The 13,232-nt window shown below is 45.3% G+C and overlaps 1 protein-coding gene across 5 annotated transcripts in view; it reads left to right on the top strand.

The window, feature by feature from the left end:
- LOC148542789 (coagulation factor VIII-like) overlaps nucleotides 1-13,232 on the top strand; it is a 306,775-nt gene that overhangs the window by 252,131 nt on the left and 41,412 nt on the right. For 2 of the 5 annotated variants that reach the window (XM_088467389.1, XM_088467392.1), the window contains 2 exons: nucleotides 5,910-5,999; nucleotides 12,090-12,245. In XM_088467389.1, coding sequence (XP_088323515.1) covers nucleotides 5,910-5,999; nucleotides 12,090-12,245 — 246 coding nt within the window. The remainder of the gene's footprint in view (nucleotides 1-5,909; nucleotides 6,000-12,089; nucleotides 12,246-13,232) is intronic. The other 3 variants (XM_088467391.1, XM_088467393.1, XM_088467390.1) reach the window with 2 other exon arrangements.

Below are 13,232 nucleotides of genomic sequence, written 5' to 3'. Positions count from 1 at the left end.
ACTAGACTTTTTGGTGCCCTGTGCCAGAAAGAGCATTGGCGCCCCGCCCCCTCCTCCTATTTTTCAAATAGGAACATAAGACATGCACCCGAAAAAGGGCCATGGCCTCATGGGGAAAGGACAGGGAAGAAATAGGGGAGGCCAGGAGATGCTGGGGATAAAAGAGGAAGCTCCAAGTGAGAATGATAACAAACAGAAAATTGACAGACCCAAACTGCGCCCCCTGCCCTGCAGTACCCTTTATTTAATTGCTTTATTTGTATATCCGATTGAAATCATGCTCTGATACTTTCAGTGTACACAGTGGCTTCAGAAAAATAATAATCTGTGGTTCTGTATTTACTGACATATTAAGAGAGTAACATGAACCCCGATGACAGTTATGTGTGAACATTGTCAGCTTGCTTCTACATATGTGTCAACTGTAGGTGAGAAAAAGGGGTATCTCAAGCACTGTTTTCACTAATTCACCACCATTCACATAATTATAATCAGTGGCGTCCTCACATTTAGTTGCACCCGGTGCGGGTGTACAAGCAGGAGCGCGGCGTAGCCGTGCGCGCGTCGGGGAAAGGGGCGGGGCCTCAGGACAAGTGGGCGGGGCCTCACATGTGGGGGCGGGGCCGCGCACCCGAACCCTGGTTTTAGCGTCTCGGGGGGGGTCCAGGAGGTGCGGGCTGCCCCCGGGGACCAGTGTGTTTGTAGTGCTGGCTCCTTCACTGTGACAGGAGCCGAGTGCTGCACGTAATTCTACAGTGCAGCACCCGGCTCCTGTCACCAGAGGGGGAGTCTGCACTTCGGTGTCACCCCTCGGCGGGTGACACCCGAGTGCGGACCGCACCCCCCGCACCCCCCTTGTGACACCACTGATTATAATCCACAATAACACAAATACTTTCAACCCAATTTTTGGGGTATGAAAAGGTACCAAGGTGTGGAGGTGCTCCCCTGAGAGTAAATATACCATAGTACACCAGAAGAAAGAAAAAATATTTTTTGGGGGCACACTTAAGTCATTAATTTAATACATAATTTAATAATTCATTCTTTCTTCAAAATTCATTTAAAAACACATACAACAAACACAAACAAAACCTCAATGTGAATCTGAAATTGTATCTCACAAAAAACCCCACTAAGAATAGATAAGTGTGTAAGGTTGCAGAACTTCACACACGACAGTCTATTTAATATGTCACTGGTGGGCTGTACATATATACATAACTCCACAGAGTATGCAATGAGAACTGAGCCACTGTGTAACACTCAAGATAGGGGGTAGGGGGAAGGAGAGGGGGGGGGGGCAGAGCAAGATAGAGGAAGAGATAGAGATGGAGGAAACTTAAGACCAGAGAGCACACAGTTGCAGGATCAGGCACAACACTTTTGATGGGGGCTGGCACTTCACGGAATTAGGCTCCGTCCCCTACCCATTCACTCGCGAATCACGGCAATCAGGGGGCGGGGCTTCCAATGTCAGCCACATGGGGAAACTGACTGAGAGTGCCTGTCACTGCTGTACTGTCAGCTCTGCTGCCAAGAGCCGGCCACAGAGTTCCAGAGTAGCCGGAATGCTTGCAGAAGTCACTATTTTGGTTTTGATGGCACTCTGGAGGCTCCTTTAGTAAAGTGAAAATAGCATGTTTATTCTCAATGTTTCCGGGTACGACAACCCCTTCTTCAGTGTGTATCCTGAAGAAGGGGTTGCCGTACCCCGAAATGTTGAGAATAAACACGCTATTTTCACTTTACTAAAGAAGCCTCCAGAGTGCCACTGATCTTTTTGCTCATATACAGGGGGCGCATATCCCCAGGGGAGGGCACCAGGAGCATGGTAATGGCAGTGGAGTGCCAGTCTGTTTGTGTGGACATAGTTACTAAATATAATATATATATTTAGTAACTATGTGAACAGGGTAATTGTGTAATTTTCTTTGTGCTATGTACTGTGTTATTTATGCTCCTTTCTTTTGGTGTGAGTGCCCGAATTGTGCCTTTGGGTACTTGCCATGCTTTATTTATATTATTTACAGTCATATGTATACCCTGATCTGTATATAATGCTCTTATATTACACTCTGCCACATATTTTTATGTATACCATGTTTATCTACATGTCTGCCACATTTCATTTTTTTTTTAATTTACATAAATGGGGTTTACTGTATTTTCATAAATCTCAATAAAAACAAGTCAATTTAAAAAAAAAAACACACAAAAATACCAAAATTTCTTCTTCGGGGTCCATAGGGTCCAAAGATATTACCTTGGGGTATGTTGTTGGAGTGATCCAGGCACCAAACAGTTAACAAGCTTTAGCTCCCAGGGTGCACTGGGTCCTCCTACATATATACTCACCCCCGGCTACAGGCAGTTCCTTTTTCGTTTGGTGCCAGAAGGCACCTTGTTGACAGTGGGACTGCGGCAGCAGTCTCAAACAAGTTTTTTTTTTTTTTTTCTTGAGCAGCAGCGTGTGCAGAGCGAGGGGAAAACCTGAAGCAGCTAAGCGTCCGGATAGACTTCCGTGTTGCCACTCCTTCTTCCCCCGCCAGGCCGCAACACCAGTGACGTGATTGGTGATTTGGCGGGCTTAGCCAGCCGAGGGCTGCAACCGGAAACATTGGGGATACAGGTAAGTGGTTCCCTGCGCCTGCTGATGCGGGGAATCATGTGGCGGTCCGTGCCTCCAGTGGTGGAGACTCGCCGGAGGATGCTCTTGTGAGGAGCCATGTGCAAACTGTCTCCAACACTAGACCTCCGGGACATGAGGGATCCTGACAGCCAGAGCCTTGATGTCGGCGGTGGCCATGCCAGTGTGCCAGGTGGATCTATACAGTAAAGGGGAGGTATGCTTTCCCCTGGCGGCCCCTCCCCTGACCCAGACGCTGGTTTCAGATACAAGTTTCCCACGTCCTGGTTGCTCCTCCCAGCCTCCCTCTATATGAGTCGGCCAGAGACCACTCTCAGGTGCTCTCGGGGCTGTGTGGTCAGGAGGTTGGGTCAGTCTCCCTGTATGCCTCTCCTGTGTTGATCAGGTCATACAGAGCTCCATATCCTACCTGGGCTATTTGAAGTTGACTAAGCGTAGTGCATATATATATATATATCTATATCTGTATAGCCCGGCACTCTGGACCCAGTGCGGGGTAACTCGCTCCGGTGCCTTCGAAAGGAGGACAGCACCCCCAACATAGATCAACTCTGCAATAGGCGGCACTCGGAGACTTGTAATCCAGTGTTTATTTCAACGTTTCGGGGAACATATCCCCGTCCTCAGGCTACACATAAGTGCACAACCATCAAATAAAAACTTAAGTAGGCTTACCTCCCTCACTCCCCCTGGACGCCGCAGCCCCCACATGCAGGAAACCATGATCTCCACTTCTGGAATCGGCACCTCTGCTCCAACCGGAAGTGATGTCACGGGAATCAAACAGCGGTAACCATGGCGACCCTGTGTAAAAAAATAACAATGTGGTGCTTAGAGATCTGCTGGTGCAGCAAACGTGCTATAATATGCATAAAACTAACACCCATAAACAAACTAAAATCCCCCATATTGAACAATGTCAAAAACCAATATTGATATAAAAAAATGCAAGATTACAGTTATAATCCCCATAAATAAAATGCCTGCCGGCTCTCTCTTAGGGATCTATTTATTATCATTATTTTTACTAAAATAAGTGAAAAAGGGTGTTTTTACACCCTTTTCGCATTATTTTAGTATCACCTACAGTTACTAAAGGGCAATTGGAGTAGAATTCGTAAAATTCTACTCCAACCTCTAAGTATCACTTATATTTAGTAATCAGATCGCATTTCCCATAATTGTAATGGGAAATGTGATGTGCCTGGTAGTTACTAAAAATAAATAGTGAAAAAAATACCAGGGGAGGCCCTGTGATAATAACGCCACCTGGAGGTGGCATTATCCAGGGTGTCCCCCGGTTACCGGACTCCTGCTCTGCTGTAACGGGCAGAGCCCGGAGCCGGTCCCAGTGATCAGCTATGTGGTCTAAACAGACCGCAAGCTGATCTCTGCTAAAAAAAAAAAAATGTATTTACCTGAATCCATGTACCGGTGGTCGGGGCTCCGGTGATGTTCTCCCTCTGGTCAGCTGGTCTCCCATTCTTCCCTGCGGCCCGATCATCAGGTGATCGGGTCCCAGTGCAGTATGGGATATCAGCTAACCGGAGGCATGGAAGACATTACCGTAGCACCGCTGACTGCAGGTAAGTGGTATTAAGGGAGGGGGGGCGCGGGGGGGTCCGCGATCAAGGGGGCGGGGCTTATAGATGGGGGGGGCTTAGCGCCGGGGGGGTAGCTTTCTCGCAAGCTCTGTCCCTGCAAGTAATTTGTAATAAATCCCTGTGATTTTGCCTGAATTCGCAATGCGAATTCAGTCGGTAATATCACACTACAATCTGCATTACAAATGCGGATTGTAGTAAATAGAGCCCTTAAAGTGAACAATGATAGTGCCATTTAGTGGATAAATAATATAATGCATATAATAAAACAAATTTAAGACACACAGGGAAAAATATATCTCTGAAGAATTAAAATATGTGATTAATACAATGTGACAAAAAAAAGCCTAACATTTAGGCAAAACAACTGTGTTTTAAAATCAGCTTAATGAACCAATATTCTGTCAATAATACGCATACAATTAGAAAAAAAAAATTTCTACATTAAAAATTACCCTAACATAGGACCATCCACAGGTCAAACTCGTTACAAAAAAAATTATGAGTTAACGTAAACTCCAAAAGGGAAATAAAAAAATCAACATCTGGTCCTTCATACATTGGACTGTTGATAATTAACTGTCTCACCACCTGAAGTCCTGCTTTATAGGGTATACATGTATATAGGCTGGCGACGTCCAAAGTAGCCAACCAAGGTTCTAATTTACCATAATCCTCATCCAAAAATGACCTCAAAAGTACATTAGAATCTTTCAAACGCGTGACTGTGTTCTGTATGCATGGCTGTAACCACAGGACACACAGAGGCCCCCTGGGAGACCGATCATTTCAGCCAGGGGGTCTCTGTGTGAGCCTATAGCGCAATATCTGGATGTATGGTTACAGCCTATATATATGTAACCAGCCTATATATATGTATACTCCATAAATCAGGACTTCAGGCGGTGAGACAATTACTTATCAACAGTCCAATGTATGAAGGACCAGATGTTGATTTTTTTATTTTTATTTTTTAATTCTTCATACAGCGATATATTTTTCCCCGTTTGTCTTAAATTTGATGTTTTATTATATGCATTATATTTTTTATCCACTAGATGGCACTATCACTGTTCAATTTAATAGGGCCCATACACCTACATGATCAGCTTCCGATCTGTTATACATCCGATTACCCTGCAGTTCCGTTGGCACGTTTTTATTTTTTTCTTTGCACAGAATCAGTCGTATGATCGATCGTGTGCCTCACGCGCTCATTAGGGAATAGGGACAAACAGTAATTGAAATGACTGTATTGCCACACGATGGATCGCATGACAAAAAAAATGACACGTTCTGACCACGATACGATGGAACATATGTGCTGCACATATGATCATAAGATACGATTGAAGGACCCATGGGAGCGTGCATCGGATGAAAAGATGCACGATTTCCACAAGACTGAACGTATGTCGAGTCGAAAATCGTGTGATCGTCTAGAAATCGCAGAGGTGTATGGGGGCCTTTAGAGAGAGCCCGCAGGCATTTTATTTATGGGGATTATAACTGTAATATTGCATTTTTTTATATCAATATTGTTTTTTTGATATGGTTCAATATGGGGGATTTTAGTTTGTTTATGGGTGTTAGTTTTATGCATATTATAGCACGTTTGCTGCACCAGCAGATCTATTGTTTATGTTTTTTCACAGGGTTGCCATGGTTACCGCTGTTTGATTCCGGAAGTGGAGATCGTGGTTTCCTGCATGCGGTGGCTGCGGCGTCCAGGGGGAGTGAGGGAGGTAAGCCTATTTAAGTTTGTATTTGATGGTTGTGCACTTATGTGTATCCTGAGGACGGGGATACGCTCCCCGAAACGTTGAAATAAACACTATCTTTTTTCACTGGATTAAAAGTCTCCGAGTGCAGCCTATTGCAGAGTTGATATATATATAGTATATATCTCAATTGTATATCTGTGTGCATTGCATGTGACTTATGAATCAGCTGTGTGTTATGCTGCCTTTTTTATTTCTGAATAACTGTCAGTCATAACCTATCACTGCTGTTTCTCCTCATGTATCTCTCTACTACAGGTGCATGGGATATATTGGGTGTGAAACATTTATACTGAGACTTTGCATAACATTAGGGGTTTTTGTTATGTCCAAGGGAACTGAAAGACAGGTGGCTGAAGCCCCTGTGCTGGTGTCATGTATGGCCTGTAAAGCAGGGTTATCCCCACAGGATTTCATACAAGATGGATTATGTGGTCACTGTTTTAATGAGTCACCACATCAGTCAAACCTACCAGCTTAAAGGCAGGAACCCCCTTGGGCTTCCTTTTCCCAGTTCATGGCACAGGTTGCAGACCAATTGGCAGCCACGGGGCCGACCCCAATGATGGGATACCCTCAGCAGCTGCAACCTACTATGTTTATGCCCCCTATACATCCATCCTGGATGGACATGTATGCTCACTCAGGTCAGAATGTGGCTTCGTCCTCAGCAGCTTTTCAGCAACCACGGCAAGTAGCTAGGCCAGTACAGCCAAAACCCAGAAGCAGTTGGTTTCACACGCTATCCAGCCTTCAGATTCTGGTACATTGTCTGATGAGTATGGGGATACACTGGGCTCCTCTCACAAATCTTTCTCGGAAGAGGAAGACCATTTTCCAGCAGCAGATGTCCCTTATCTGATTAGGGCGGTTAAGGCTGTGCTAAACATACTGATAAAAATAGATTTTGTACCATGCGCTCACCTTGTCTATATATCATATTATAGAAAATGTAGCTAAGGTAAAAAATGTGGAGATGACAACAGATCTAATGAATGTTATAAACAATCTTTTATTTATATAGACACCATATACCAATGCGTCTAGTGATATGGATGGCTATTTTAGACTCTTATATGTCTCCTTTCTGGTAGTAGGAGTAGGATGGTAAAATAATCTAATAAAAATTATATATGATGATTAAGTCCTATATGGAAGGATCAAGGTATGTCTGGGTGGCAGGTGTGCCCTTTGAGGGGGTTACCTTTCCGTAAATATATACGGTACCCTTATGTTATAATATCAGCTCAGTATTTGTCCATACCGACTAGTAGCCAAGAAAAAGTCAGCCAATAGGACTGATCCCAAGTGGGTAAATAATGTCCGGGTGGTAGGTGTGCCCTTTGAGGGGGTTACCTTCCCGTAAATATATACGGTACCCTATGTCTAAAAAGACAAGTATGTGTATGTCCCTTTGGCTACTTGCAATGTGCTAGGGAAGTGAGGGTAACCTTATGTAGAAAGGTAGCTCTCTCCGTATGTGGATATCCACGTACGTGTCCCTGCACTGTCTGAAGCAATGTCCCAGGTGATAGAGTGAGCCGTGCAAAGTGTGACTGCAGCGTCCCGCTAGCAGGGCTTACCAGTCGGCGTCTTCACTGAATGTCACGTGTTGCACTGTCCATGCGGTATGTGGAGAAGGGGAGCAGTGCGGTATGATTTCAATTGCCGCAGTCAGTCCAGCCGGACCACTCGCTCAACCCTCTGCTTCTAATGCACGCTGCTCTGTAGTATGGCAGAGGAGGGTGCTGTTTCCTGCTGTTTCCTGTTAGGAGGATAAGGAGTAGCAGCGTGAGGCTGTGCACAAGGCTCTCTGCTTCCTTAGTCACGTGTGTGGAAAACTGGGCGTCGACGCGTTTCGGCCAATCAGGCCTTCTTCAAGAGGAGCCGGTACAAAGAAAGGCTTGAGGATTCAAATGCCAGAAAGTGGTGAAAGCTGAATTTCCCAAATCTGAGCACCTTTTGGGACTTATGGGGGAAGCATGGATTTCTCCGGATAGGAAATTCCATATTACAGGAAGGGTTGAAGCATTATACCCCTTTCCATTGGGTGAGTGCACCCAATGGGAAGTTCCTCCATCAGTAGACGCACATGTGGCACATCTGATTAGGAGCGCTACATTGCCCATACCATCTGCATCCTTAAATGTTCCACGGATAGGAGACTGGAAGCCTGTCTCAAAGCAGTCTTTTCTCTATCAGGAGCGGTTACTCGCCCGACCATCTGGGTTTCCAAAGCCATTGAGGAATGGATGAAAACATGGAGGAGGCTCTTCCAGAAGCTTCCAAGGAACAACTGACAATTATCTCCTATGTTAAGGAGGCAGTGTCCTATTTGGGAGAGGCAGCGTTGGATGCTGGTATATTATCTTCTAAAGCATCAGCTGTCTCAGTGGTGCCTCGGAGAGCCCTTTGGTTAAGGGACTGGAAAGCAGATGCAAGCTCTAAGAGAGCCCTGGAATCCCTTCCATTTACGGGAGGCATTTTATTTGGCACGGAATTAAACAAGATTGTGGCTACGGTGGCAGCTTCTACAATGGCTGGTCTACCTTCAGCATCTACTACTAAACCTAAGCAGTCGGCCTTTCGGCCACAAAGAAAAGCAAATGGTCAATCTTCCTCTAGAATCAGTTCTCGCAGGAAACCACAGTCTAAGAAATCCTGGCCAAACAGACGTCCAGCTTCCAGGTCTGAGGATAAACCTGCAGCCTGATGGGACGGGCCTCCCTCTGGGAGATCCCAGAGTAGGAGGCCGACTTCTTCAGTTTTCAGACACCTGGAATCTCACAACAACAGATGCCTGGGTTCGGGAGTTGGTCTCCCAAGGTTACACCCTTACTTTCTGGGGAAGTCCCCCGCAAAGGTTTATCGGTACAACTCTGGCAGCAGATTCTGCGAAAGCCTTGGCCATCCAGCAGGCTATACACTCGCTGCTGGTGTCGGGTTTTAATGCCGGTTCCAGTGAATCAGCTAGGAAAGGGATATAATTCCAACCTGTTCTTGATTCAAAAACCCAATGGGTCTCACAGGCCTATTCTAAACCTGAAGGGACTCAACACATTTATCCAGGTGCCCAGGTTTCGTATGGAAACCCTTCAGTCGATTATGTTGGCAAAGGAGCTGGGAGTTTTCATGGTGTCCTTGGATATTCAAAATGCATACCTTCATGTACCAGTTACACCATCCCACCAACGGTTCTTGCAGTTCGCAGTGCTGCAGAAACATTGCCAATTTCAGGCACTGCCTTTTGGTTTATCAACAGCCCCTCGGGTGTTTACAAAAATCATGGCAGTAATGATGGCCTGCCTCAGGCGCCAGGGAGTCAGGATACTGTCATACTTGGATGTTGCAGCATCATCTCAGACTGACAATTGCCTGTTTACACAGACATGGATGGATCATAAATTGGAAGAAGTCATCATTTCTGCCAGTACAGCAGATGGTGTATTTAGGGGCATGCTTGGATTCTCTGGCACAGAGGATATATCTGCCAGAAGACAAGATTGTGGCCCTTCAGCTGCAGATACGCAGGCTTCTTCACAGTCAGTCAGTATCTATTCATGCAGCAATGCAGGTTCTGGAATCCATGGTTTCCACCTTCGACATCGTGGAATATGCCCAGTTCCACTCCAGACCATTGCAGTGGTTAATTCTCTCACACTGGAATGGGGAGTACCACTCAATAAAGTCACACCAGAAGTGAATCTATCCCTGTCATGGTGGTTACAGATGTACCGTCTCAACAAGGGTCACCCATTCTGGATTCCAGATTGGCTACTCCTTACGACCAATGCCAGCCTCCGCAGATGGGGCGCAGTGAGAGGTCGACACACATTTCAAGGAAAATGGATGACCAGGGAAAGTCACCTGTCCATAAACGTCCTGGAACTAAGGGCAGTATTCAGAACGCTTGTTCATGTACAAGAAATACTAAAGGGCTGGCATGTCCAGGTACAATCCGACAACGCCACTGCAGTAGCCTACCTCAACCATAAGGGAGGCACGCAGAGCCAGGCTGCCATGGTGGAAGTATCAAACATTCTGGTCTGGGCAGAATGTCACCTTCTGGCGATATCAGCGGTGTACATACCAGGAGTCCTCAATTGGGAAGTGGACTTCCTAAGTTGGCAGGATATACACGTCGGAGAGTGGGCTCTTCATCTACAGGTATTTCAGATCCTTTTGGGCAGATGGGGTCTTCCAGAGGTAGACCTCATGGCCTCAGGTCACAATCACTGGGTCCCCAGGTACAGATCCAGAACCAGGGACCCTGCAGCTGAGTTTGTAGACACTCTGGCAGTAAAGTGTAACTTCAGACTGGCGTATCTGTTTCCTCCATTTTCTCTTCTTCCAAGGGTCATCAGGAAGGTCAAGCAGGAAGGAGGGACAGTAATACTGATAGCTCCTGCTTGACCCAGATGCCATTGGTTCACCAAGCTACAGAGTCTCTCCATAGACACTCCGTGGCATCTTCCTCTAAGGCCGGACCTGTTAATACATGGTCCCTGCCTGTATCCAAATCTTCAGTCTTTGACGGTATGGCTCTTGAGTCTTCCATCTTAAAAGCAAAAGGTTTCTCCAATTCTGTAATTCAGACAATGCTGAGGGCACGGAAACCTTCCTCTGCCCGCATTTATTACAGAATTTGGCACTCGTATTTTGTCAGTGGTGGTAACACAGAAAATGTGACCCTAAGGTGTTTAGGGTCTCTCGAATGCTTTCTTTTCTTCAGGCTGGATTAGATCGGGGTTTCCATCTGGCCACCCTGAGGGTTCAGGTTTCTGCACTTTCAGTTTGGTTTGAGCGAAGGATCGCACCATTGCCTGATGTTAGAATATTTTTCAGGGTGTTCTGAGGGTTCAGCCTCCCTTTGTTCCCCCAGTAGCTTGTGGAATTTGACGTTGGTTCTCAGAGCTTTGCAGGCTCCACCATTTGAACCTCTGAAATCAGTAGACCTAAAGTGGTTGACAGCGAAAACTGTTTTTCTTCTGGCTATCGCTTCTGCCCGTAGGGTCTCTGATTTGGCAGCCCTTTCTTTTCGCTCTCCTTTTTCGATATTTCATCCGGATAGTGCTGTTCTTCGTACCAGGGCGGGGTACCTTCCTAAGGTGGTATCCCGGTTTCATGTAAATGAAGAAATTGTGGTTCTGGCTTTGCAAGCTTCAGGCCTTTTGGCAGGCGAAGCATCATTGGATGTTGTCCGTGCACTGCGTATCTATGTAGATCGCACCAACCCCATTAGAAAGTCAGATTCTTTTTTTGTGTTGTGTGGCTGTCATAAGCTAGGCTGGCCAGCTAAAAAACAGACTTTGGCTAGATGGTTGCGTATGACAATTTCTCAAGTGTACACACAAGCTGGTCTTGTTGTTCCGAACACAGTCACAGCATATTCTACTCGATCTGTGGAACCATCGTGGGCGGTTCGTCATGGTGCCTCTGCTTAACAAATATGTAAGGCAGCCACATGGTCTTCCGTCCACACCTTTGTCAAATTTTTCACATTTGACACATTTGCCTCTCAGGATGCTTCCTTTGGGCATAGGATTCTCCTTTCTACTGAAACACAGGAGCGTCCCCACCCTTAAAGTGAACTGATTTGGGACATCCCCAAGGTAATTTCTGTGGACCCTATGGACTCCGAAGAAGAAAATAAGAGTTATGGTATAACATACCTTTGTTAACTCTTTTTCTTCAAGGTCCATTGGGTCCACAGGACACCCACTCTAACGCACCTGGTGTTTTTGGGTAATCTTTTCTTTTGTATCTTCTACGATTCCCAGAAGAGAGAGTGTTTCTGGAGTACAAGAGTCTTTCCTTCTCATCTTTTTTCCTTCTCCTACTTGGGCTTGGTAACAAACTAACTGCCTGTAGCCAGGGGCTGGGTATATATGGAGGAGGACCCAGTGCATCCTGGGAGCTAAAGCTTGTTAACTGTTTGGTGCCTGGATCACCCCAACCACATAACCCACAGTAATTTCTGTGGACCCTATGGACCTCGAAGAAAAACAGTCAACAAAGGTATGTTATACCATAACTCTTATTATTTTATTGCAGGTGGATCTTCTTACACCTATGCTGGTTCATGCTATACAAACCCAGGGTGCTCGAAGCCGTCTCCTCTCTCTATACATATCCCAATTTATTGTGTTCTATAGCTTGAATGGAGAAAAATGGAGTCAATATCAGGGGAATGCAAGTAGCAATCAGATGGTATGTGTGCACACCTCTCTTCACTGCAAGACATGAAAACATTTTGTAATAACAAAAATATTTTCTATTTTTTTCATTTATTCCTGACTGAAAGTGTTGCTGGTGTTGAAGGAGTTGTAAATCTAGACCAAATAGGATCCCATCCCCGCCTGTATATCTGATGTTATCAGGAATTGATTAGATCAATTTGTGTATCATTATTAAGAATGAAATGCTGCATCAATCATACTACTGTGTATATGTAACCCTGTAGCTTAGTTTCAAGTAAATGGCGCCCTTTGCTACTGGTGGTAGAATATCCAACAGTGAGGCTATCATCAGAAAATAGAGGAAAATAGTATTAAAAAGTAAAATTTCATTTTCCAGAAGAAGTATGCGGTAAATATGTTGTATATTATTGACTTTAAACAGTAGGTTTTAGCTTGCTACAAAAAAAATAATGAATCTTTATCTTAATTAACATGTCCACAAAATAGTCTATATGCATCAAATTACATATTTATATATATATTTATGTGGTTTTCATTGATAAATTGGACTTAGAACACTTTTTTATTATTTGTGATAATGCATGTGGTGTTATATTCTTTGTTGTTGCTATAAGGGCAGGGGTGGGGAATATAAGGCCCCCGGAATCATTTGGTCTGGCCCACGGAGCTTTTTTCTGCTAGTCTCATCTGGCTAGCAAGGTGCTTAGAATGGCACCCTGCAGCCAGAATCTATGCAGCAGTGCCGCCTAGAGCATCCTTAGGACACTTCAGATGGTCACACCGCTGCCCTTACAGCTCTCCGGAGCATCCTGAGGATGCTCCGGGCAGAGCTGTAGTCACTGATGAGTGTGGCCCCATCTGACATCACTCGGAGGGGGCGTGGTCTGCACTGAACCCGCAAATAATGTGATATACAGTATATCAAAATGTCCCTCGGCAGAAAAAAGGTTCCCCATCCCTGCTGTCAATGATGAGTGATATACTAAATGTTTGGAAT

This window comes from Taudactylus pleione, unplaced genomic scaffold (genome assembly GCF_031769625.1).
Source record: "Taudactylus pleione unplaced genomic scaffold, aTauple2 ptg000009l, whole genome shotgun sequence".
NCBI classification, from domain to species: domain Eukaryota; kingdom Metazoa; phylum Chordata; class Amphibia; order Anura; family Myobatrachidae; genus Taudactylus; species Taudactylus pleione.
The sequence above is the reverse complement of the archived record's forward strand: the minus strand, read 5'-3'. Positions and strand labels throughout refer to the sequence as shown.